We start from the raw sequence: 22123 nt of genomic DNA, 5'->3' as shown, positions 1-22123 counted from the left end.
TTAAGCATTGTGCTCAGTGCATTGATTTTCATCCATCTCGATGTTGATGACACCATATGTCCTGAACTGTGTGGTACCATGATATAATTTTGTAGGTGTATTTAGTGGCATGTTGTCTGCAAAATTTTTTATGAATAGAGGTGGTAGCACAAAAGTAGTAAATATTAATATCATGTGCAGGATGGCACTTTTCCACAATCTCATTGTTTATAATGTCATCTCTCCTGAAACATTCCACGTGGAAAAAATATATCTAAAAACAAAGATGATGTAACTTACCAAACGAAAGCGTTGGTATGTTGATAGAGACACAAACAGACACAAACACACACATAAAATTCAAGCTTTCGCAACCCACGGTTGCTTCATCAGGAAAGAGGGAAAGACGAAAGGATGTGGATTTTAAGGGAGAGGGTAAGGAGTCATTCCAATCCCGGGAGCAGAAAGACTTAACTTAGGGGGGAAAAGAACACGTATACACTCGCGTGCACACACACACACACACACACACACACACACACACACACACACACACACACACACATATCCATCCACACATATACAGACACAAGCAGACATATGTAAAGGCAAAGAGTTTGGGCAGAGATGTCAGTCGAGGCGGAAGTACAGAGGCAAAGATGTTGTTGAATGACAGGTGAGGTATGAGCGGCGGCAACTTGAATTTAGCGGAGGTTGAGGCCTGGTTGGTAACGGGAAGAGAGGATATATTGAAGGGCAAGTTCCCATCTCCGGAGTTCTGATAGGTTGGTTTCAGTGGAAAGTATCCAGATAACCCGGACGGTGTAACACTGTGCCAAGATGTGCTGGCCATGCATCAAGGCATGTTTAGCCACAGGGTGATCCTCATTACCAACAAACACTGTCTGCCTGTGTCTGTTCATGTGAATGGACAGTTTGTTGCTGGTCATTCCCGCATAGAAAGCTTCACAGTGTAGGCAGGTCAGTTGGTAAATCAAGTGGGTGCTTTCACATGTGGCTCTGCCTTTGATCGCGTACACCTTCCGGGTTACAGGACTGGAGTAGGTGGTGGTGGGTGGGTGCATGAGACAGGTTTTACACCGGGGGCAGTTACAAGGGTAGGAGCCAGAGGGTAGGGAAGGTGGTTTGGGGATTTCATAGGGATGAACCAAGAGGTTACGAAGGTTAGGTGGACTGCGGAAAGACACTCTTGTTGGAGTGGGGAGGATTTTATGAAGGATGGATCTCGTTTCAGGACAGGATTTGAGGAAGTCGTATCCCTGCTGGAGAGCCACATTCAGAGTTTGATCCAGTCCCGGAAAGTATCCTGTCACAAGTGGGGCACTTTTGGGGTTCTTCTGTGGGAGGTTCTGGGTTTGAGGGGATGAGGAAGTGGCTCTGGTTATTTGCTTCTGTACCGGGTCAGGAGGGTAGTTGCGGGATGCGAAAGCTGTTTTCAGGTTGTTAGTGTAATGGTTCAGGGATTCAGGACTGGAGCACATTCTTTTACCACGAAGACCTAGGCTGTAGGGAAGGGACCGTTTGATATGGAATGGTTGGCAGCTGTCGTAATGGAGGTACTGTTGCTTGTTGGTGGGTTTGATGTGGACAGATGTGTGAAGCTGGCCATTGGACAGATGGAGGTCAGTGTCAAGGAAAGTGGCATGGGATTTGGAGTAGGACCAGGTGAATCTGATGGAACCAAAGGAGTTGAGGTAGAAGAGGAAATTCTGGAGTTCTTCTTCACTGTGAGTCCAGATCATGAAGATGTCATCAATAAATCTGTACCGAACTTTGGGTTGGCAGGGCTGGGTAACCAAGAAGGCTTCCTCTAAGCAACCCATAAATTGGTTGGCGTACGAGGGGGCCATCCTGGTACCCAAGGCTGTTCCCTTTAATTGTTGGTATGTCTGGCCTATGAAAGTGTAGAAGTTGTGAATCAGGATGAAGGTAATGAGGAAAGAGGTTTTAGGTAGGGTGGCAGGTGATCGGCGTGAAAGGAAGTGCTCCATCGCAGCAAGGCCCTGGATGTGCGGAATATTTGTGTATAAGTAAGTGGCATCCATGGTTACAAGGATGGTTTCCGGGGGGTAACAGATTGGGTAAGGATTCCAGGCGTTCAAGAAAGTGGTTGGTGTCTTTGAAGAAGGATGGGAGACTGCATGTAATGGGTTGAAGGTGTTGATCTACGTAGGCAGAGATACGTTCTGTGGGGGCTTGGTAACCAGCTACAATGGGGCGGGCGGGATGATTGGGTTTGTGAATTTTAGGAAGTAGGTAGAAGGTAGGAGTGCGGGGTGTCGGTGGGGTCAGGAGGTTGATGGAGTCAGGTGAAAGGTTTTGTAGGGGGCCTAAGGTTCTGAGGATTCCTTGAAGCTCCGCCTGGACATCAGGAATGGGATTACCTTGGCAAACTTTGTATGTAGTGTTGTCTGAAAGCCTTATGAATGTCCTTCAAAGGAAAGTATGTGCTCATAATGCTTAGGTTGGCTGCACTTGCGTAGCTAAGAAGTCTGTGTCCATTATCTCTACTTTCCGTGTGCAAGCTGTCTGTCCCCACTATTCCCTTCCAAATGTTTCAGCCTGCTGACTTTAGCATTGGGTCTCCAACAGTGAGCATCATATTTCATAGAAACTGTCTTTCTTTTCATCATCTGCTATATCAGTTGTGGGACTTTGTGTAATTACTGTTATTTTTTGTAATTTACCTCTTAGTCTTATAGCAGCTGTTCTGTCATCAGTTAGTTGAAAATCAATTTCTGCCACTGCTATTCTGTTACTGACCATGAAACATACTCTATTTTGGAATTTTCCATCTTCCAATCCACTGTAGTATAGAATGTGCTGGTCCGTTTCCAGCTTTTCTGTTCCTAGGTATCTTGTTTTTTGTGGTGCAACTAGATCCATTACACAACCATCAAGTTCTTCTGACAGAATATTAAAATTCCCAGATGTTGCCAAAATTCTAATGTTCCATTTTGCAATCATAAGTCCTTGATCATAAGTCATTTTTGATGTTCCATATTTCCATTTTCATCCGAGGCACATTCTTGATGTTTCATAACAGGTTCCTTTTTATGAGACGGGTTGTTAACCCAGTGCCCAACCCCCCTCCTGGAGGTCCAGTCCAACTATTTTTCCATGGTGGGTATTTTATTTCCTCACTACCCTATAACTCTGCGGGCAGCAGAGCTGACAATCTTTCCCAAATTTCAATGGGGACACTCCCATCTGAGGTCACTGACAAATCCCTACAAATGTAATCAAAAACTTTGGTAGCTCTTTTTAGCTCTTTTTTTAGAATTTGCATGCTTCAGCTAAACTGCACAGTCACGGAGTCTGGAGAACAGAAGTTTTATTCATTACAGAATTATGCACATAAAAGTGAGGGGATAACGATCAGTCCTCTGGGATATGAAAGTTCTTTGTGTCACCCTTAAAATTTAGTTCTTGTGGCATGACACATCTCAAAACTGAGCAACACATTTATATAAAAATTGCAATTTTGGGAAATCTCCGCTTCCCATGCCACTATTTATTTCTGTGCATGCCCATGAACTGCATATTTGAATGTGAATCTTAATGGGACAGGCAGTGAAATTCTGTTTAGATCTTCCATTTTAAATTTAAGGGTTTTGGGCCTATCAGACACATACACCTGTAATTATTTAATGGACAGAACTGATAAACTGTACACAGAGTGACCCAAAGCATATTATTTTGCAGTACTCTGTTTCTGCATCTTGTTCAATTACTTTGGATAGTAACCTTTTGTCCACATTATTTTCTAAATCTTTAGCAGTCTGATAGAATGGTGCATTAGCGAAAAAGTCCACAGTAAATACATCTCAATTAAAACACAATCTGCGAGTGCTCTACAATATTGCAGAAGATTTTTTGATTGTGGTTGTGCAATAGTCTCCACCAAGAAGCAGTGGAAGAATCCACTAACTTTGTCAAGTGTGCCAGCACTCCACAGTTAGGACACAGTCCAAAAATTAAGAATACTCAATTGTTTAAAAATTGAAAAGGTAATATGTTTACGAAAAATTTACAAATACACAGCTGTACAGCAAACACTATTTTTCAATGCAGTCACCTTCATTCTGAATCCACTTTGTGAGCCAAGGGATGAGTTTTGTGATACTTCCATCAAAAAAGTATTCCACTGTCTCTTTGGCCCATTATTTGATGGCACTCTGGACCTCATCATCTGTAGAAAACTTTTTCCCATCCATGAACAACTTCAGAGAGATGGAAAGTTGAGTATCTGAGGGTTCCAGATCAGGGCTGTGAGCATTGGGGTTGATGATGTCCTAACGGAGTGAGCTTTTTTGTGGCATTGACTGTGTGGTGACATACAGTGTCATACAACAAGCTCACTGCCTTAGTTTACATGTCCTTTCTTTTGTTCTGCATCACTCTCTGTAGTTTTTATAGTATTTCACGGAACTGTGCAGCATTAACTGTTTCTCCCTGGGAATATGATCACAAAAGACAGACACCATGATTTGTTAGGTCAAAATGATGGTTTTGAATTTTTTGCTAATGGTAAAGAGAGAAGTCTACACAACAGTGATGGTCTTTTCATCACAGAGATGTAGTGGGACACCCACGTTTCATAGCTAGACATAACAGAGTTAAAGAATTGGTCACTTCCTAATTCAAAGCACTCAAGAAATTCACGTGAAACCTAATTCAAAGCACTCGAGAAATTCACATGAAGATGTGGCTCTGTTGACATTGTGTTGATTGTGAAATGTTTTGGTTTACACATCACACACAGGTTTTGAAAACCAAGAGTTTCAGTAATGATTTCATCCAGAAGAGACCAGGAGATTTCTGAAAACATTGCATTTGTCTTGCCCAAAGTCAATCGATGCCCACCACAAATCATTTCCTTGACATTGTTCACCATCTCATCAGTCACAATTGTGGCATGCCCACTCATTTGTTCATTGTGTACATTTTTTCTCCTGGTTTGAAGCTTACAACACCACTTGTACACATTAGTACAATTAATCACACCATCCACAAAAAGAATTTTGATTTTTAAAAAAAATCTGGACTGCCATATTTCCTGTTACAAGAAGAAACTGGTTTACACTTCTCAGCTAGCAGCTGATAGGATTCAGAATAGACACACTCATTTTAATGTGGCACAACAAGAGTTTTCAGCTGACAGAGACAAACAATTTTACATTCTATTTCTGACACCTTGGTCAGGAACACAGAGCTTGCAATTCTGTTTGAAAAAAAAAAAACAAGCTTTTGAATGTCTCAGGCTCAGTACTGTAATTAGTGGACATGTCTTATTTGTGTACTTTTCAGTAGATAACAAACAAAATGCAAAGTGCACTTATCATCACAGTGAAGAGCATACATTATCAGAATAGGTGACATGTCATTAATGTATTAGTTATTAACTATGGGTGAATTATATTCATAAGAGAAAGACATTTTGTTGCCATTGTGATATATAACACAAAACTATGTAAGTCCAGAAATAATGTTCTGTGTATTATGGAGCTCAACACCAGCTGTTTCTTATAAATATTTTATACATAAATGTTGACAAGAAGTAAGTAGAACAGGAAATGATGGTGTATTTTCATTTTCAAATACCAGTACCATTATTTTGCATTCCCTTTTTTTATGTTACAGCTAATCAGAAGTCTGGAAACAAAGATGGTGGAATGGTCCTGGCTTTGTTTCGTCACCTGTTAAACCCAGCACAGGTTATTGACTTGGCTGAACATTCACCAGAGGCAGCACTTGAGTGGTGTTGCTTCTTGAATGAGAAGGGAATTTCAACACGTTTGCTTGTTGCTGGTGGAGATGGAACAATAGGCTGGGTGCTGAATGCTGTTGAAAAGAAGAACTTGATAGTTAGTTTCACTTGTAATTCTGTTATGCCAGGATTGTGTGTGATGGAAGAGAATGTGAGCTTACTAGTTACTGAAATATGAATAACTACAGCAGTGAGCAAATGGAATTTTACTGTTTCATTTTCATACCTCTCAAATTATTTTAGCAAGGGCACTAACACACACACACACACACACACACACACACACACACACACACACACACACACACAAAAAAAAAAAAATAGAACAGGGACAGCTATAGAAACCCTCACAGGCAACCAAAAAGTAGAAATTAACAGGTTTCATATGTTTTGAAAATGATTCATATTTCTGGAGGGAAAGAAGGGGGCAAACTGATAGAGTTAAAAGAAATATATACAACTAAAGGATGAGGGGATAGAGACAACTGTACAAAAGAAATCAAAAGATGCAACTGTCTATAACAATAGATATTAAATAGTTGAAGAGAGGCCTCATTATGACAAATAAACCACAGAACCGAGGAGGACCTAAGTAAGGAAAGGTTTGAAAGTAAATGTGAAATAAAAACAAAGAAGATAAGTGTGGTATTTTTATCCTTTTGAGGGTCTTCCCCAACAACAATACATCAAGCTCTCCATGTGACAACTAGCCCTGAGGGAACCAGAAGTAGAATTATTGATTTACACTTTTTTGTGTCTACAGAACCTTTACAAAATTGTAACACATCTGCTTAGGGACATGAAAAATCATTTTATTTTATGCCCAATTTTGGTGTAATTTTCTGCCACTTTCAGTATTATATTCTGCCAGTTTTGCCATTATGTTTTGCTGATTGTGGTATTAGTTACTAGCAGTTAATTTCTTAACTACCTAATGTTCTTTATGTTTTGTCTTTTTTTTCATTGTAATGTTGAAAATAGACCCAGTACCAGTTCAAGAACATTTTTTCCATCCAAGCAACTTATCATTTGGCACCTCTCCTTTGCCTCAAATATTTTCACCTGCACCAGTTTTTGCCACAGTTGTGATATACACTGTATACAAATCTTGCACTTGGGCAACCTCCTTAGTTTGACACTCCAAATGGCTACTGCTAATTGTGATATGTCCTGTATATAATTCCTGCAGTTGTGGCACTCTTTCAGCATGATGTGTCAAGCAGTGACTTCTGTTGTTTGGGCCCTAAACTGCTTCTGAATATACGATCATTTACGTTATATTTATTGACAACTCAGCTCATATTTATTTATAATATAAGAAAAAAGAAAAAGAATTGCAGGATGTGTTGAGTTGCGTGACCAGTTTAATGAGTAGATAATATGGATTCAGAGTAAACGAAAGAAAGAAAAATAATGAGGAGTAGCAGAAATGAGATTAGCAATAAATTTAATCTCAAAATTGTGGACCACAAAGTAGACGATGTGAAGGAATTCTGCTTCCTAGGCAGCAAACTAACCCATGATGGGTGGAGCAAGGAGAACATAAAAAGCAGACTAACACTGGTGAAAAGGCCATTCCCGGCCAAGAGATTTCTGCTAGTATCAAATATAGCTCTTAATTTGAGGAAGAAATGTCTAAGAATGTACATGTGGAACACAGCTTTGTTTGGTAGTGAATCATGGACTGTAGGAAAATCAGAAAAGAAGAAAATCAAAGTGTTTGTATTGTAGTGTTACAGAAAGATGTTGAAAATTAGATGGACTGGTAAGGTGAGGAATGAGGTGGTTCCCTGCAGCATCTGCAAAGAGGAACATATGGAAAATACTAACAAAAAGAAGGGACAGAATGATAGTACATGTGTCAAGGCATCAGGAAATATTTCCATCATGTTAGAAGGAGCTGTAAAGGCTAAAAACTGTTGCAAAAGTCTGAGATTGGAATACACTTAATAAATAATTGAAGACATGGGGCAAGGTGAAGAGATTGACACAAGAAAAGAATTCTTGGAAAGCCACATCAAACCAGTCAGAAGAGCAGAGAGACAAAAAATTATTTTTATTAAACCCATTTTGTCTGAACTTCACACATTTCCTGCCTACATACTTAAGATCAAAATATGATTCCTAGGCTGTTGTAACCAAGTATTGTCAAAAAGAAGACAGTATATAATGTTTATTTAAAGAGACCACATTTCTGTTTTGAAAATGTGCAGATATCGTACATTAAATACCTATCACATTATATGATGCTGACAGTTTATGAAAAGGGTAGATTGCTACTCACTATATAGAGGAGACATTGAGTCACAGACTTGTTGTGCCTGTCTGCTGTACATTTGAGCTTTCAGGCAAAATGGTTCTTCATACAAGCTCAACTCACACACACACACACACACACACACACACACACACACACACACGACCTTGTGTCTGGCCTGTGTGTGTGTGTGTGTGTGTGTGTGTGTGTGTGTGTGTGTGTTTTCTACTCTAGAAGAAGGCCTTTCGACCAAAAGCTCAAATATATAGTAGACCTTTTGTTGTTTCTGTCTATGGCTCACTGTTTCCTCTATATGGTAAGTAGCAGACTTTACTTTTCGTAATATTGTCATTGTTCCATCCTGGATTTTCTATTATATGGTACTGTTAATAATATAAATTTTGATTGGCTCTTGTAAGAATTTTTTTGTGCAGCAATTGGTTCATGGTGTGGGTTCCTGTAGTCATGTCCTAGTTCATGAACCACGGGCAATGTATGAGTGGCCAAGTAAGTGGTCCCAACAGTCGGGATACCAGTTACTTTGGAATAAGGCTGGGCATCTCGGACATATTCTGAGTCGTGGTCACCTTTGTGCTCATACGGCAAAGACTACCAAATCCACCGGTTAGTCCCTCAACCGTTAGGGGTAAAACTCAATGGGACTCGGGGCAAGTAAGGCTAGTAACCTGCTTCCCTGGTACTTTAAATATGATGCTGGCAACAATCAGAGCAAAATGCCTCGGACCTTTGGAGGTGATGGAGTCCCACCTCTAACTGACAAACCAGAGACTCCTAAGATACAACTTGGCAAACAAATGGTAATGAGATGGGGAGCTATTAATATCAATGGGGGCTACTCTGGGAAGAAGGTAGAGCTGGCAGAGGCTGCAAGTATGATGGGGCTGGACGTTTTAGCTGTTAGTGACATTCGGGTAAGGGGTGAGAAAGAAGAGGAACTGGGAGAATACCTGTCAGGAGTCAAAGCAGGAATAGCGCAATGGGGTGTAGGGCTTTACATCAGGAAAGAAATGGAACCCAGCGTAGTTGCAGTAAGCTATGTAAACAAACGACTGATGTGGATAGATTTGACAGTGTCTAGCAAGAAAATTAGGATTGTGTCAGTATATTCGCATTGTGAAGGGACAGATCAAGATAAGGTGGATAGTTTTCATGAGGCACTCAGTGATGCAGTTCTTAGAGTAAAGGACAAGGACAGTGTTCTGCTCATGGGTGATTTTAATGCCAGGATTGGAAATCGAACAGAAGGGTATGAAAAGGTTATGGGTAAATTTGGAGAGGATATAGAGGCCAACAGGAACGGGAAACAACTCTTGGATTTCTGTGCCAGTATGGGCTTAGTAACCACAAACTCCTTTTTTAAACATAAGAACATTCACCGGTATACTTGGGAAGGCAGGGGAACCTTTTTTCTATAGAGGTGGAGCCCCTCCACGCCCACACCGGCGTGATGGCCAACACAAAAGGTCTACTGCCATCTCTGCATAAGGCTTAGTATTCACCAAAGTGAGGTGTCGCAGGATGTGGGTACTGCGATGTTTGCGTACGTCTGGTAGAATTAACCATTAACCGCTCATCTGGAGATAGATTGGTCGAGATCTGATTAAGGGTAGCGGTTTGAAGGGCAGAGGAAAAAAAGTGCCAAAGCAAGAGCCAAGGGAAAAAAAACTCTGCGAAAGTTAGGTCGGGCGGCAAGAGCAGTAGCGGTTGTCTTGCTGCCTGCGATAGGTTGTGCGAGGATAGGCTTTGTTAGTAGTGGGTATCATGCATGTCGATACCTTGACGTTGTGCGTTTGTGCTGCTCGGCGGCTGGCGCTGGGTGCTGGTACAGAGTCCTCGTTCAGCGTCCTGCAACCTGCAACAGTTAGGTTTGTTATCGGTCTTGTGTCCGATAGGTCATATACCGGAGGCACAGTGTGAGGGAGTGTTGGCAGATTGTTCGCGCGTCTGTGGGCGAGCTCGTCGGTGTCCCTGCTGTGGCCTGTTGGTCGGCTCTAATAGCAGCTGGTAGTTGCCAGTCAGTGTTGCTGATATGCAGGGGCTTACCGGCGTTTGTCGCTGTTTGCGTATGTTAGTTTACCATAGGTGGTTATGCCCTAGCTAGCAGTGTCTTTGGCCGCTTGTGTTTCCACCTGTGGTTGTGATCGTAGTTTCCCAGAGTGAGGATGAAAGGATTGTTCGAGTGTCTCGAGTTCCTGTATAGTCGTGTGGCGTGTTTCTTGAATACTTCCTTGAGGGTATCAAGGCGGTATTCATGGTAAACATCCACGGTGCGTGTGTAGCGTGGAGCATTGCTGATGATTCGTAGCCCCTTGTTCTGTATGATCTGCAGGCGGCGCAGTCATGTGGGAGCTGCATATCCCCAGACGGGAGCTGCGTATGTCATCAGAGGTCTAATCAGTGTCATGTATAAGGACCTCAACACCCTCCTATTCAGTGTGCTTTCCCTGTTGAGCATTGGGTAGAGCTGTTTGAGCCTCGTGTGCGCTCTGTTGGCAATGTATTCGATGTGGTCCCCCCATGTAAGTTTCCGGTCCAGCCAGACACCAAGGTATCTGACTTTCTCTCGGAAACGTATTGGGCGTGTATGTAGTGTTATCGGTCTACAGTGTTGGTGTTTGCGCAGTAGTTTCGGTCTGCGTGTGAACAGAACTGCTTCGCACTTGTCGACGTTTACTTTAATACGCCATCGCTCCAGCCAAGGTTCAGCTGTTCTGAGTGCTGTCTGTATTCGTGAGTTGATGTTCGACGGTTTCCAGTCTTGCGCGAGGATGGCTGTGTCATCCGCGTAGACGGCTAACGTCGTGTTTCGTGTCGCTGGGAAGTCATTAATGTATAGGTTAAACAAGATGGGCCGTAGGATGCTTCCTTGGGGTACTCCAGCTTGGATACCGTGTTGTGTTGATTGTTTATCCTGCACGTTAGTGTTGAAACATCTGTTCGTGAGATATAAGTGTATGAGACGTACGAGTCCGTCCGGGAAACCAGCTTCGCTTAGTTTGCGTATGAGTCCGTTGTGCCAGAGACGATCGAAAGCCTTTTCGATGTCTAGGGACACGGCCCCTGTAGCTTTGTTCATGTTGTAGCCTTGTGTTATATGTTCGACTACGCGGAGGAGTTGTTGTGTTGTCGAGTGGTGATTCCTAAAGCCGAATTGCTCCGGTCTTAGGGTGTCGTTGGCGATGCAATGCCTAGTGATAAGTTTTAGTATTACCTTCTCAACAATCTTGCTGAGCGAGCACAGCGGACTGATAGGTCGGTAATTTTGTGGGAGGGAGTGGTCTTTCCCTGGCTTCCTGAACATCAGGACCTTGGCCGCCTTCCAAAAGTCAGGGAAGTGTTGGTGTGTCAGGATGGCATTCGTTAAGTGTGTGAGGTATTCTATGGCTTTATCCGTGAACTCCTGGAGGACACGGTTTTGAATGCCATCAGGCCCAGGGGCTTTTCTAGCGTTGGTGTGCTTGATAGCCCATGTGACTTCATTTGTGCTAGTACATCTTATTTCGTTGCGCGAGGGCTGGGCTACAAGTCGTGTAACCTCCTGGTCCGTTTCAAGTGTGAATGCTGGGTCTGAAGGAACCAGATTCGGCATGAAAGACGCTCCAAGTGTTGTGGCCATAAGCTCTGCCTTCTCCCTCGTGGAGTAGGCTGGGCCGTCTGGTCCTTGTAACGTGGGAATGTAATGTTTCTCCCTGGTGAAGTGTCTGGCCAGCTGCCACACGCCAGGACGTGTGGTATCCAGCCCAGCGAGTTTCTGTCCCCATTGTTCGTTTCTGAATGTTTGAATTTTATTCCGTATTATGCCCTGGAGTCTGTTGACGTGCAGTTTATAGAACGGGCGCCTGGTACGGTGCCAGTATCTCCTGAGGCGGTTCCTCATTGAGATAAGGCCCAGGATTTCCTGGGGCAGGGCCGTCGAGTGTTGTCTTGGTGTTGTAAATGGAATGGCGTCAGTCATTGCGTCTTGGACGGCAGTTGTGAGAGCCTCCACAGCCTCATCGATTTGCTGTGTGTTGTTAATTTCGTGGGTGTCAGGAATGCGACTATCAAGCGTTTCCTGGAACAGTGTCCAATTCGCACGCTTGTAGTTAAGCATCAAGCGTGGTTCGATGTCCTGCAGTGTCTCTTCCATGTGCAGTATTACAGGCATGTGGTCTGAGTCCAGATCGTTTTCAACCATTAGGTTGAGTGTGCATGTGATGCCCTTTATGAGGGCTATGTCTAACACGTCTGGCCTATGTCGGGCCTGTGTAGGCACGAACGTGGGAACGTCCGGTCCAAGTATAATGTAGTTTCGGCCTAGTGCGTGTTCATACAGTTTCTTGCCGTTGGAGGTTCGTATTCATGAGTTCCAATCAGGGTGTTTTGTGTTGAGACCTCCAGCGGCTATTACCCGCGGTGCTATGTTGAGTACTGTGCTGATATCGCGTGTTACTATGTTTTTAGGAGGATTGTATAGCGATACCAGTGTGGTGTTGGCTCCGTTGAACTTGACCCTGACGGCCGTAGCCTCTAGTCTTTCAAGTGCTGGGAGCTCGATGTTCGTGTGGTCTGTGTCTCCGTGTATGATGATTGCCGTGCCGCCTCCCCTCCTGCCATCCGCTCGGTCGGTACAATAGACGCAATAACCTGGGAAGTTTAGTTGTTTGCGAGGCGTAAGCAGTGTTTCGTTCACAAGAGCGATTCGGATACCCTTTCGCTCCATGAACGCGGCCATCTCGGCTTTTTTGCTTGCGATCCCGTTGACATTCCAAGACAGGATCTGTGTGATTGTGTTTAAGTCTGCGTTTCAGAGCTGGTGTGGTGTATTATCCATGTAGTAGTGTAAAAAGCGGTGTGATAGTGGCTTGGAAGCTAGTCCAGTTGAGCGTACCCGACATGAACTGCATGAAGAGTTGTGAGACACACCCCATAATCTTCGTGACTATTTCAGTGGTCGTGCGTCCGGGGAATAATGTTTCCATTATTCTCTGGAATGTTGTCGTAATGTTGGTCATGTCGGCCTGCGAGTTATTGGTCGTGTTAGCGGCCGCTTGTTCCAGTGTTGGCGTTTGGTGAGGGCTGGCCTGCGAGTCGGTTGTTCGTGTGGCAGTTGTGGGCACCTGTGTATTCTCTGTGGTGAGTGGGTGTGTAATGTGGGTTGTTGAGTTGGTGTCCGGTATGTATTCGTGGGTGTTGGTGTTCTGTTGCCTGTGTAACCAGATCTGTCATTGACTATATAATAACAGATCAGAAATTCAGGAAGGCTGTGAAGGACACACGTGTATTCAGGGGATTCTTTGATGACACTGATTATTATTTAATCTGCAGTGAAATTGGGATTGTGAGGTCGAAAGTGCAGGAGGTCAGGTCCATATGTAGGAGGATAAGAGTGGAGAAACTTCAGGATAAGGAAATCAGGCACAAGTACATAACAGCGATCTCAGAAAGGTACCAGTTAGTTGACTGTAGTCAATTAGAGTCATTGGAAAAGGAATGGACAAGGTACAGGGACACAGTACTAGATGTGGCTAAAGAATGTCTTGGAACAGTAGTGTGTAAAAGCAGGATGAAGCAAACAGCTTGGTGGAATGACACAGTCAAGGCAGCCTGTAAAAGGAAAAAAAGGCATATCAAAAATGGCTACATACTAGAACTCAGGTAGACAGAGAAAGTTATGTTGAAGAAAGAAACAAAGCCAAACAGATAATTGCAGCATCCAAGAAGAAATCTTGGGAAGACTTTGGAAACAGGTTGGAGACTATGGGTCAAGCTGCTGGAAAACCATTCTGGAGTGTAATTAGCAGTCTTCGAAAGGGAGGTAAGAAGGAAATGACAAGTATTTTGGACAGGTCAGGAAAACTGCTGGTGAATCCTGTGGATGCTTTGGGCAGATGGAGGGAATATTTTGAAGAGTTGCTCAGTGTAGGTGAAAATACGATCAGCAATGTTTCAGATTTCGAGGTAGAATGGGATAGGAATGATGATGGAAATAGGATCACATTTGACGAAGTGGAGAAAATGGTCAATAGATTGCAGTGCAATAAAGCAGCTGGGGTGGATGAAATTAAGTCGGAACTCATCAAATACAGTGGAATGTCAGGTCTTAAATGGCTACACAGGATAATTGAAATGGCCTGGGAGTCGGGAGAGGTTCCATCAGACTGGACGAAAGCAGTAATCACACCAATCTTTAAACATGGAAACAGAAAAGATTGTAACAACTACAGAGGTATCTCTTTAATCAGCATTGTGGGTAAAATCTTCTCAAGTATTGTTGAAAGGAAAGTGTGAGTATTAGTTGAGGACCAATTGGATGAAAATCAGTGTGGGTTTAGGCCTCTTAGAGGTTGTCAGGACCAGATATTTAGCTTACGGCAAATAATGGAGAAGTGTTATGAGTGGAACAGGGAATTGTATCTATGCTTTATAGATCTAGAAAAGGCATATGACCGGGTTCCTAGGAGTAAGTTACTGTCTGTTCTACGAGATTATGGAATAGGAGGCAAACTTTTGCAAGCAATTAAAGGTCTTTACATGGATAGTCAGGCAGCAGTTAGAGTTGACGGTAAATTGAGTTCATGGTTCAGAGTAGTTTCAGGGGTAAGACAAGGCTGCAACCTGTCTCCACTGTTGTTCATATTTTTTATGGATCATATGTTGAAAACAATAGACTAGCTGGGTGAGATCAAGATATGTGAACACAAAATAAGCAGTCTTGCATATGTGGATGACGTAGTTGTGATGGCAGATTCGATTGAAAGTTTGCAAAGTAATATTTCAGAGCTAGATCAGAAATGTAAGGACTATGGTATGAAGATTAGCATCTCCAAAACGAAAGTAATGTCAGTGGGAAAGAAATATAAACGGATTGAATGCCAAATAGGAGGAACAAAGTTAGAACAGGTGGACGGTTTCAAGTACTTAGAATGCATATTCTCACAGGATGGCAACATAGTGAAGGAACTGGAAGCGAGGTGTAGCAAAGCTAATGTAGTGAGCGCTCAGCTACGATCTACTCTCTTCTGCAAGAAGGAAGTCAGTACCAAGACTAAGTTATCTGTGCACCGTTCAATCTTTCGACCAACTTTGTTGTATGGGAACGAAAGCTGGGTGGATTCAGGTTACCTTATCATAAGGTTGAGGTTACGGATATGAAAGTAGCTAGGATGATTGCAGGTACTAGTAGATGGGAACAATGGCAGGAGGGTGTCCACAATGAGGAAATCGAAGAAAAACTGGGAATGAACTCTATAGATGTAGGAGTCAGGGCGAACAGGCTTAGATGGTGGGATCATGTTACACGCATGGGAGAAGCAAGGTTACCCAAGAGACTCATGGATTCAGCAGTAGAGGGTAGGAGGAGTAGGGGCAGACCAAGGAGAAGGTACCTGGATTCGGTTAAGAATGATTTTGAAGTAATAGGTTTAACATCAGAAGAGGCACCAATGTTAGCACTGAATAGGGGATCATGGAGGAATTTTATAAGGGGGCTATGCTCCAGACTGAACGCTGAAAGGCATAATCAGTCTTAAATGATGATGAAAATGATGATGATGATGATGAGCAATTGGAGTTTATCATGAATGAATCATTCAGGCTCCTCTTAAACTTTATTTTATTAGTGGCTAAACTTTTTATGATTGCTAGCTAGTAATCAAAGATATATGTTACTGATTTATCAATGTCCTTCCAGACAAAAGTATATGATTTCAATTTTTAAGCAGATTTTTTTTAATTACTCGTATCGATTTTGTGAACACTCTCTCTCTCTCTCTCTCTCTCTCTCTCTCTCTCTCTCTCTCTCTCTCTCTCACCCCCCCCCTCTCCCTCCCTCCCTTCCCCCCCCCCCTTCCCTCCCCACCCCGTGTGTGTGTGTGTGTGTGTGTGTGTGTGTGTGTGTGTGTGTGTGTGTGTGTGTGTGTGTGTGTGTGACCGCGCGCGCGCCTGCACTTGTGCGTGCTTTACTAACAAAAAATTTTGCAAATTGCCATTCAGATGCTCTTTTTAGATGTTATAACTGTCGGTAAATTAGTTTAGATTCTCTTGTAGAAGTCACAGATGGAGCTGTGTGTGACAGTTTTCTCAGTTATTGACCAGAACCCTATAGCTTAATGTGTGTTGTTTATTTTATTTTTTTGTCTGTATGACCATATGATCTTCAAACATGCAACTTTATTAAAGGAAAAATAATTGAAGATATTGAATGAGTACTAGTAATCCTGATAACAATTGTGTTTCAGTATGAGGCGTTATTTTCAAACTACTCTGAATTGACTCTTTTCTGTTGATACTGGTTATTTACATTCATTCTGTCATTACTTGTCAGTTCCTTATTCTCAACCATATTTAATTCAATGTGTGTTAGTGTTTTCACTTTTAATTTCTGGCAGCAGGTATCCAAGTAACAAGGCTGTGTTTTACAGTGTGCTCCAGCACTAGCAATAGTACCTCTTGGAACTGGAAATGACCTCTCCCGAGTTCTAGGATGGGGAAAGGAGCAGCCTAGTCCCTTGGATCCATCAGCTGTGCTTGATGAAGTGCAGAAAGCTGAAATTGCAAAGCTTGACAGGCAAGGCATCTGCAGTCAACTATAATAGTCATTTTCTTGTTTAGTATTTCTTGTTACAGCTATAATGAAAAGTCAAAAATATGCATTAAGAAAGTGTCTTAGTATTTGTAGTGCTGCATTTCCATCTTCATTGGACTGTAACTTACAATAATATTACTAGCTGCCAACATGAAGAAACTCATTTCATTATTTAGCAATTTCTTGATTGATGCTGTCTCCAGGGAAGATACCAGGCACTACATCTAAAACAAAAGTTTTTAATGATATATGATTTTGATTTAATAAACGAAAATCCATATGAAAAAACAAGTTATGAGACATAATTGTTTGCCAGTACTTATCTTAAGGAGGTGAACGATGTAATACCATTGATAGACTCATGAAAAAGTGAAACGGACACACTACCTTTTGCCTATTTCTGAAGACTGGATGGTGTATTCCCTTTACTATTATATATACCTATCAGCAGTACCATACTTTTGCCTCCTGTAGGTAAGTACTGATCAGTAATACTATCTTGTGATTTATTTGAAATCTGAATAAAAATAGCTTTTGTACAGTTAATAAGTGTGTCTGGGATTGAAAATATGACAGAATATTATATTTAAACTTTTTATCGAAACAGCACTATTTTGCTACATCTGATTTCACCATTTTTCTGTATGAGCAAGAACATTTTGCTTCTGATTCATTGAGTTCATTGTGCATAGTGCTCTTGATTTCAGGTTCTGTTTTACTATTTCTTCATGAACCATTTACCTGTATCATCTTTCCTTATCTTCGCACTAATTTAACTGCTCATTTCAAAAGCCCTACTTCAGCATGTTTGCACTTTGTTTATTGCTTATTCTTTTAACAGCAAATGAATTCTTCCTAAAAGAGAATGAAGACAGCAGTGATTAAAAGGGACAATTGAAAGCAGATCCATGAGACACTCTTTGACAGGCGTTTAATACTCAATCAGCAGTCATCAGTCTTGCCAAATAAAATGTAAAAGAGATCAAATGGATCATTAAGTCACTGAGAAGCAATAAGTCTTCTGATTATGGCAGTATTTCAACCAAAATGCTAAACTTTTGAGCTGGGTTGATGATAGTGATGTGCATTTGGTCTGTTAATGCTTGCAGGAATTGTTCGGTGCATTTAGTTTTACAAAAGTACAACAGATGTCAGTGCAGTTGCTTTAGACACTGGGAGGTACTGTATTCAACTTTCTTCATGCTTGTCCAGGAATCCCATAACCAAATGGCCTGTCTGTTTAATTATGCAGTTGCCACTCAGCCGCCCACTGCAGAATCGTGGCATATGGACGTTGGCCTAAAGAGAGAGAGAAGCTAAGTTATATTCCAGTAGTGTTTGGAAAATATTTTCACGGAACAGGATGGAAGACATGTTCACTACGTCTACGATAGGGGTAGCTGTGGTCTCTTCTCTTTCATTTCCACTATGACCCATATCATGGTACAAATCTGAACATACCTAAGTGTCAGTTTCGAAGCAGTACCAGGTTCAAAGAAAGATGCTATAGCTAAAATGTGCGTAGAAATCTACACTAGTTTATGTTAGTATCAGTTGGAAGATTTTGCATTTGATGCTGTTAAAGTAAATAAATCAGGACCATGTGTTTCCCATCCTCTTCTACGGTGGTGCTTGGTTTGGTGAAATTCTTTGCTCGTGAGAGTTTCTTTTGCATGCTTTTACTCTCTGTAGTTTTATTGTTATGTATCATCTTTTTAGATATTAAAGCAAAAAGATCACTTTTCCTAAAAGTGTTGTGTTCTTGCTATAAAAAATATATCCTAAGTTTGCCACTGCAGGTTAGGGACACAAATTTGAAAATTTCCGGTAGTGACAGCCAGAGATTGTGTTCATGTGTGTGTAATTTACATTTGCTTGCGTGTGTGTGTGTGTGTGTGTGTGTGTGTGTGTGTGTGTTTTGTGTTGATTATTCTGATGAAGGCCTGTTTGGCCGAAATCTTTGTTTGACAGTCATTTTGTTGTGCCTGTCTGCAATTCAGCATCTCAGCTATATGGTGAGTAGTAACCACTCTTTTCATAATACTGTCAATGTTATGTTATGCTATGATTCACCATCTCCTCTATATGGTGAGTAGCAATTTACCCTTTTCAGAATTTATTAATGCTTTACACAACAGAATAAATAAAACAACACCTACTATGCAGAGATTGGAATGCAGATAGGCATAAATTTTAATTTGTGTCCGTTCCTTTCTTCAGTTGGTTTCTAAATATTGTTTTACAGTTATAGACATACTGGGATTGTGTAATATTTTAATTTGACTTTTCATCACCTGTTGTGAGGACTCAGTGTATGTAATCAGATCTTGAGAGCTATCTCTGTGGAAATATCTTGGAAAACACTGCCTGCGAGAGGCAAAGATCCCAAGTTTGAGTCTCGGTTCGGCACACGGATTCAATCTGCCAATAAGTTTCATGTTGGGAAAAGATTTTAATGAATTGAATGGTCTCTTTCTGCAACTTCATTAACATTTCTGTGTATATGGGCTACATTTCCCCATATGATGGATGCAGGAAGTTACTGGAGAACACCTGGAAGCATACCATTAATGCTTTCCTAAACATTTACATCATTAGTTACATGTTAGTGCCTTTTTTTTTAGATTTTGTTGATATGATACATGGCATGTTCTTATCAGCTGTAACTTCTCTTACAGCTAAGTACTCAAGGTTAAGACAGTTATCATTTGGCTGTATTGATCTGCATAAATTTTGGGTTCTTTCAATTTACAAAAAAATTGCTTTCCAAGATGTACATTAACTTTATTCATATGTAGAAAAGTTTGAAATTTAATTTGTTCAATTATTTCCTTCATAATTCGGTCCACTCCCATCAAATACAGGTCAAATGAAGACATGTGTCTACTGAGGCTGTAGCTTTATGGAATACTTTTATTTTCTATTGGCCAGTTTCAACCTCCTAGTCGATGTTGATCATTTGCCTGTTAACGCAAAACAGACAGACATGAATCAAACATGTAAATAACAAGATAAATCCTAATTATAAAGTCTCAGGTAATAACATTAAAAATGTTGTACTTACATGTAAGTGGTCATATTCTACTGTTTGTAGACCATACATGAAGTCAAAAAAATTGCAGAGAATGCCATAGCATGTTCCAGCTAGCACTGTTGAATATATTCATCATGTAGTCATGATCAGTGTTGTGATGATTATAAACTAACTGCACTTGAAACTGAATCTTGTCATTATATAAATCACATGCCATATCATTTTGATAGCTATTATTGAACATTTGTGCTTCTTAGTGTAACTTGGCAGTAACAGTATTTTCTGCGACTGTATCTGCTTCTACATCTACATAGATACTACGAAAGCCACCATGTGATGCATGGAGGTGGGTACCCTGTACCATTGCTAGCCATTTCCTTTCCTGTTCTGCTTCAAAATGGAGTGAGGGAGAAACAGCTGTCTGTATGCCTCCTTATGAGATCTAATTTTTCATATCTTATCTTCATGGTTCTTATGTGCAGTGTATGTTGGCAGCAGCAGAATCATTTGGCAGTCAGCTTCAAATACCAGTTCTCTAAATTTTCTCAGTAGTGTCACTTGAATGTCACTTTCCCTCCATGGATTCCTATTTGAGTTCCCAAAGCATCTCTATAACACTTTATGTGTTGGTCAAACCTACTGCTAACAAATCTAGCAGCCCACCTGTGAACTGCTTCAGTGTCCCCCTTCAATCCAACCTTGTACGGATCTGTAACACTTGAGCAGTATTTGAAAAAAGCTTGCACCAGCATCCTATATGTGGTCTTCTTTACAGATGAGCCACATTTTCCTAACATTCTATCAATAAACTGAAGTTGACCATTCACCTCCCCTACCACAGTCCTCAGATGATCGTTGCATTTCAAATTGCTTTGCAACATTACACCCAGGTATTTACATGACATGACTATGTCAAGTGGTACACTACTATTGCTGTATCTGAATATTAAGGTTTGTTTTTCCTGCTCATCCACATTAACTTACATTTTCCCACATTTAGAGTTAGCTGTCATTGATCAAACCAACCAGAAATTTAGTCTAAGTCATCTTGTATCTTCCTTCAGTCACTCAACTTTGACAACTTACCGTACACCATAGCATCATCAGCAAACAACTGCAGGTTGTTGCCCACTCTATCTGCCAAATCATTAGTGTATATAGAGAACAACAGCGGTCCTATCACAGTTCCCTGGGACATGCCTGACAATACCCTTGTCTTCTTATACACTCCCTGTCAAGGACAGCATACTGGATTCTATTACCTAAGAAGTCTTCAAGCCATTCACATATTGGTGAACTTATTCCAAATGCTCGTACCATTGTTAACAGCCTGCAGTTGGGGCGCCATGTTAAATGCTTTTTGGAAATCTAGAAAAACGTTATATGCCTGTTGCCTTTCATCCACAGTTGGCAGTGTATCATGTGAGGGAAGGGCAAGCTGAGCTTCATATGAGCAGTGCTTTCTCAAACCATGCTGATTTGTGGACATAATGTGGGGCGGCTGGTGGAATTTATTGTTATTATTTAAATGTGTAGAACTGTAATGTAGAAATGATACATTTCCCTGCCGTTTTAACCATCTGTGGTGCGGCGGGTGGAATAATTGTTGTTCAAAATGTTCCTATTATTTATGCTGTTGTTTTGCCGTTCTCAACACTGGCTCTCTAACTACAATTTTGGCAACCAGAAAGTAATTAGCAAAACGTGAAGCCTGTAATTAGAATTCCTAGTGCCCACTTCATCTGAGAAATACTCTTATAGCTACAGCTTAAAGCTCTGAGGAGTTAGGAGATTGTCTGGGATTCATAATCAAAAACGATCATGGAAAAAACATTCTCTATATTCTGAAAATCACAGATGAAAAAAAAAAAGAATCCACACAATCTGACTAACAGAGCAGTTCAGAGTCTAATGCGCTGATGCAACTATAACTGTCCAAATTAAATGTTTAAGTGGATGCTCGCCATAATTTGATGATAATGTTCATCAAACGCCACGCTAAATAATGGTAGAATGTCTGTCCCGCGACAGCACATGAAAATACGACATACGCAAACTGAAGATAGATAATTAAAGTCATCCCAGAATTAACACTTAACTCGAAAATGATTTCATGGTTACGCGTATCCCGAGTAACTTAATACGGCATCCGAGGCTGTTTATAGCAATGGTACCAACACGACGCGACACTCGACACAGATGGTGTGCTATTCAGCGTCTGGAGAGAACTGGGGCCTTTTTTCCTCGCGCAGCATTCTTATATATAAAGCCGCGGTGCGGACGGCTAAGGGAACGCCTGATCAAATCGGCTCTCCCAACTAGCCGCTGGGCTAGTAAAGCACCACTTTAAGTTACCGAATAAATCATAGCTTCTTTTGCTGATGGCAGATGAAGCTCTCAATTTAAATGCGCAATCAGCACACAGGTAAGTAATCATAATAAAAGTCTGATGTGGCTAAGTCAAATATTTTGGGC

General features: G+C 41.4%; 1 protein-coding gene across 9 annotated transcripts in view; it reads left to right on the top strand.

Annotated features, from left to right (window-relative positions):
- The window catches only part of LOC124595310 (diacylglycerol kinase epsilon), a 203312-nt gene that overhangs the window by 94756 nt on the left and 86433 nt on the right, over positions 1-22123 (top strand). For all 9 annotated transcript variants that reach the window (XM_047134007.1, XM_047133999.1, XM_047134005.1 and 6 more), the window contains 2 exons: positions 5644-5867; positions 16451-16596. In XM_047134007.1, coding sequence (XP_046989963.1) covers positions 5644-5867; positions 16451-16596 — 370 coding nt within the window. The remainder of the gene's footprint in view (positions 1-5643; positions 5868-16450; positions 16597-22123) is intronic.

Source organism: Schistocerca americana, chromosome 2 (assembly GCF_021461395.2).
Source record: "Schistocerca americana isolate TAMUIC-IGC-003095 chromosome 2, iqSchAmer2.1, whole genome shotgun sequence".
In the NCBI taxonomy this organism is placed as follows: Eukaryota; Metazoa; Arthropoda; class Insecta; order Orthoptera; family Acrididae; genus Schistocerca; species Schistocerca americana.
Note: the sequence above shows the minus strand (reverse complement) of the source record. Positions and strands in the feature narration are given on the sequence as shown.